The sequence below is a fragment of the Dendronephthya gigantea genome, unplaced genomic scaffold, assembly GCF_004324835.1.
Source record: "Dendronephthya gigantea isolate DGI-Jeju-01 unplaced genomic scaffold, DenGig_1.0 000033F, whole genome shotgun sequence".
In the NCBI taxonomy this organism is placed as follows: domain Eukaryota; kingdom Metazoa; phylum Cnidaria; class Anthozoa; order Malacalcyonacea; family Nephtheidae; genus Dendronephthya; species Dendronephthya gigantea.
The window spans coordinates 1,264,161-1,269,137 of NW_021163043.1; the positions used below are offsets into that span (position 1 = coordinate 1,264,161).

Sequence of the window (4,977 nt, forward strand, 5' to 3'; positions counted from 1 at the left end):
AGTTACCAAAGCACTTGCTCGAGCATTGGGTTGAGATATTTGTACGTATTCGCTCTAGTGCTGACAGTGGTGGTTGATCGATTCGTACTTGGTGTTGTGCTAACTGTAGTTGTTGATCCAGTTGTAGTTGTTGATTCGGTTGTACTCGATGTTGTACTTGGTAGTGTACCGCCTGTGGTTGTTGTTTCGATTGTACTCAATGTTGTACTCGATGTTGTACTTGATGTTGTACTGCCTGTGGTTGTTGATTCGTGTGAGCTATCTATCAAAATAGATCTGGGGCCGGTTGTCCGAAAGACGTTTATCTTAAACGGCGGATAAGCCAAAGTTTATAATATTCTAATAGATCTGCATCTTATGCATTAAATATGTAGTTTCCTGGACAATTAAGCTATTTACATCGAAATATTTCAGCTCAGTTGTTCAATAAATGGATAATTTTGTTTTCCATTTTGAACTTATTCGGCACAGTTAAAGCTAAATGCCTTTTGAACAACCGGACCTGTAGTATAACCGTTATATGAAGGGTGAAAAAATAGGGGGTCGTTTACATATTTAGCTTAGCCGAAATTCAACCAAGCATGGGATTTAAATTAGTATACAGGGTGTATCAAAATAACTGCAAACACTATAATTTGTATGCACGATATCGTACATTAAAAATTTCAATGGCTGTGCAACTAATTACGCTGCTGAGATTTGATTAAGAACAGAACTATAAGAGAGTTCCTTATTTTAAAGTATACAAGCAAACTCAACCTCCGACTAAAATCGTTATTAAGTCTTTTTGTTAGCTGAGGATTGGTAAACGAACTAATGTTAATTCGCTTTGTGTGCTTATTTTGATATAGTACTGCCTAATTTCAATGTGACTTGTTAACAACTTCCTAAATCTTTCAGCCATTTTGTTTACGTTTCTCTACTAGGCATATATGAGCTAACATCTTTCTATAGCAGAGAGCCAATCAGATTGCACATTAGCTCACATCCAGCGCTTGTGTATATTATAATCATGAATATTGACTTCCTTTCGATCATAAAAGGTGGAATATCATTATTCGGGGTTACGTTTTTTTATGCACTCCGCATGTATATGAGAATAGAAACTGTGCCCCTTTTTAAAAGGTGCCTTTAGCCTATTTCCAAACTCTTTGTATTGTTCCAGAGAATTTGTACCCCACATTAAATGGAATCAGACTCACGTCATGCAAGCCGTTCAGAGCCTATGCGTGCTTCGAATTTGTTCTTAAAAGATAGATTTCTCTTCAGAAGCAAAGACTAAAGAAAGTAGTGTAGATGCATGCCCCGGGTGACCCAAAAAAGACTTGCATGTGTGCTGGTTTTAAAGTCCTTTCAAAGTGCGCATGAACTTCGTAAATATATGGAGTATAACGGATACATCAGTAATAAGCATGCCTGAATTTGAGGTGATTGATGTCATTAGTACGTCACAAAGGTGAAAGGCCTATAATGTAGTTAAATGTTTATGACATGCTGGCAGCTTGTTCATTGTTCCATAGGCATAGTGATTTAATGCCTTAAAAAATTGTTCAACTGACCATAGGTTGTAAATACTCATTCTGTTCTATATAGCTAAAACGAGCTTCATTATTATTTTTTATTGAATTTATCATCAATTTATTGATGAGGAATTTTAAGAAAATGAACTGTTTTGAGTGAGGCTGACATTAATTAACTATTATAATTTATATTTGTTTCTGAATTTATAACCAGGATTAATTAGAGAGTGTAGGGAGCAACTTTTGGAATGTTAATGATATGCGATATTAGCGCGTTGTGTAATTCCAATCCACGCAAAACAGTTTTCATTAAGACCTTCAAAAAAAGGATAAAGTAAATTAAATATTGATAGGTATTAGGCAGAAGATCTCGTGGTCTTGTAGTGAATATATTGATTCTGAAAGTGCCAAACAATTTTCGAATCAAAGCATTAACTGTTCTTGATTATGTATATTAAATAGCCGTTCGACACAAGTTCTCGTAGGCTAGTTGAAAAGACAGCCAGATGCCGAAAGTGGCAAGTGATGGTTCGAATCCAGGCAAAATTGTTTTTAATTATCACCTTCAAAAAAGGATAAAGTAAATTAAATCATCGTAGCCTCAATCATAAAGACCTCGTGACCTAATGATAAAGATATTGATCTTGAAAGTGATAAGCTACTGTTCAAATCCTAGGATAACAGTTTTTCATGACCGCCGTTTAAGCTAAACGCCTTTCGAACAACCGGCCCCAGAACTGCAGTCGTCAATCCGGTGGTCTATGGTTGTGAATAGTTATCGCAAGTGGCAGGCCATTGGGTCGAATCCGGTCAGAAATGTTTTTTCATTAAGACCCATTTACAATGTGTCTGTGTCTTAAGTAACAGTTGTTAGTGTTTGTCGAATCTTGTGGAAAAGATTGTAAAAGACCTTGCATCCTGCACATGTATGGCAATATTCTTTCATTTTCTGATTACATGCAGCTGCTGTGTCACAATTAATAATAATATGACTTTCACGTATACCAATCAGCAGAAACTGTTTATTAAATGCATCTAAGTATTTTATGTATCATAATTCATAAATATATAAACACAAAAACTCTATACCCAACCATGCAAAATCTATGAAAAAACACAAATGTGTAAGAACCAGTTAAGCAGTTCATTCAAACTAACCAACTTCCAGTCAATATCTAAGTTCAGTCTTACTACAAGCAATAGCTTTACTATGTCTATGATGCATGATTGTGGTTACAGCAACGTTTAAAACAAGTCATCTTCTCAAGCTGACTGTGCCGAGATGACTTTTCACCAGTTGCAAACTATTTGGCCAATCTTCTTCCGGAATACTCTCGGCAACAAAGCTCAAATTCACGTCGCTTTGGAATAACATGCAGTATGTTGACCCACCGAACATGAAGGTACCCAGGGGGTCGCCTTTCTTCACCTTCTGCCCATAGTAGACATCAATAGGACAGCTCGAGATCTCAGCCATTCCCACAGCGATGAAGATCACCGTACCAATTGCCGAGTGGCCTGTGTCGATGTGGATCATGGCTCGGGTATTAACGTGACTGAGGTAGCGTTGGGAATAGGTATTAGCTGTTGGATCATAACCCATTGAGAGAGCTTCTGCGTAGTAGGCGCCTTCCTTGATGTATGCCTTGGTTATTGTACCATCAACCGGTGCATGCCAGCGATGGTAGTTGGCAGAGCTGAGAAAGGCCTGGTACACGGTACCACCCACGTACTTTTCAGTCAAAGCGTCGTCATCCAGCAGATGTTGCAAGCTGTACGGTTGGGCCTTGATCCAAAATTCATCGCGGTGCTTCGGCTGTCTCTCGATAAAATACGGACAGGCTTCGCAGGGGGAACAAATCACAAATGGATTATTGGGATCAGCGATTGGGCGTACGTCCACGTCGGTTCTCAGTTTTCTGGCAAAGAAATCATTCCATGACTTGAAACCATAGTACACAGGATCACTCATATCGACTTGGTACGTGTCGAGAAAACCAGGCATTGTTGCCAATGACTCGGGGCACAACCATCCATCCTGCAAGAAAATATCAGGATACATGAAAAAAATCTATGGGTGCTTGTAGAAACTGAAAAGAACAAGCAATCCAGGAAAGTTTGGGTTTTAGCTTTGCTATTAGATTACTAGGACGAGGATCAAAAGATGTGGAGGGGGGCTTCTATATTTGTATAGAAATGGGAGATTTAAGGTGGTAAAATAGTGGTAGTAATGTCAAATTCTTTCATTTTATGGGATAAAGAAAATATCGAAAGTGGTTAATGGTATATGAAAGTGGTATAAAGAGTATAAAGATTCTTTCTTTCGACGATTTTAGAACTGGATTATCTCGCATCAAAATGAAGATCTGAAAGAAATACTGCACTACAGTTATTGTAAATGCTCGAGTACACAACCAGCGACAACCAACCAGAAGATGTGTTGATGATTTGTTGCATTAGAATATAAATATGCTACAATAATACCGTAGAATTCAAAACTAGTTTCGAATCTTCGTTGCTCAGGTACTGCGCCCAATCCCTTAGAATAAATCTGAAGCACTTGTTGACTTTATCATTGATGAAAGCCATGGTTCCAGGAGGGGTGGCCATCACGTAGACGAGGAGGCTGTTAAGAGGGGCACTGCCAAGCACGCTGTTATATACAGGGGCTCCACTCATGACATTCTGCATCTTCAGTAACATATCCATGTAGTCTGAGATGGGGCTCTCTGGGATGTCTGGGTCGGGGAACTCGTAAGTAAACATGGTTGAAAAAAGCATGTTGACTTCTGGGTCAGTTTCGATCAGATCTTGCAAGGCCAACAGCGAGGGACGAGTTAGTTGGTCTGCTCTGCGCATCTGCTTGATATACTTGTAGATTGTTTTGAGGTCGGCCCCAAGCCAGTTTCCGAGCATATATGTTTTCGACATTTTTTAAATCCTGAAAGAGATTAGATTTAATTTGATAACTTTAGTAAACTACCAAATACTCCATAGAAGCAATTTTTAGAAACATTGGCCTGTCATTTCATTATTGTATACAGGGTGTCCCAAAAAAAACGCAACCACTTAAATATGCAAGAATATTAATATTGTTCGGGTTTGCACCATAGTTCAGCTAAAATTACTTTTAGCAATGTAAATGAAGGATTAAGAGCCATTTTCAATTCCCAGAGGTGCTTATCTACTGCGCTTTAGAGCTGTATTAATGTTCTGCATATTTAAGTGGTTGCTTTTTTTTGGGGACACCCTGTATATTTGCTGTGTATGTATATGTTAAACCTTTGGCTTTTAAAATCCTCGATTTCACGCACGATCGATCTGACATTGTCTATAAGCAACATTTAAAACGAAAATATTTGGCTCTGCGCCTAACTACCTGTGTCCAATGATAGTAAAGCACGATATTTAATTCTTTTGTGTGTAAGGTGAGCTTTTCGATGTCTTTAAGCTTAAA

General features: G+C 38.3%; 1 protein-coding gene across 1 annotated transcript; it reads right to left on the reverse strand.

The window, feature by feature from the left end:
• Window positions 1-2,550: 2,550 nt before the first annotated feature.
• LOC114525098 (L-tryptophan decarboxylase-like) lies at window positions 2,551-4,451 on the reverse strand. Its single transcript, XM_028546307.1, has 2 exons — window positions 4,005-4,451; window positions 2,551-3,558 (listed from the first exon to the last, which is right to left on the reverse strand). The coding sequence occupies exons 1-2, from the start codon at window positions 4,449-4,451 to the stop codon at window positions 2,776-2,778; spliced, it is 1,230 nt and encodes a 409-aa protein (XP_028402108.1). The 3' UTR covers window positions 2,551-2,775.
• Between the last annotated feature and the right edge of the window lie 526 nt (window positions 4,452-4,977).

What these genes read in the sequence shown, in the direction of transcription:
- LOC114525098 (XM_028546307.1), bottom strand. Translation starts at nt 4,451, where the DNA reads ATGTCGAAAACATATATGCTCGGAAACTGGCTTGGGGCCGACCTCAAA. An exon ending in AACTAGTTTTGAATTCTACG is followed by an intron (nt 3,559 to 4,004) that starts GTATTATTGTAG and finishes ATTTTCTTGCAG; the next exon opens with GATGGATGGTTGTGCCCCGA.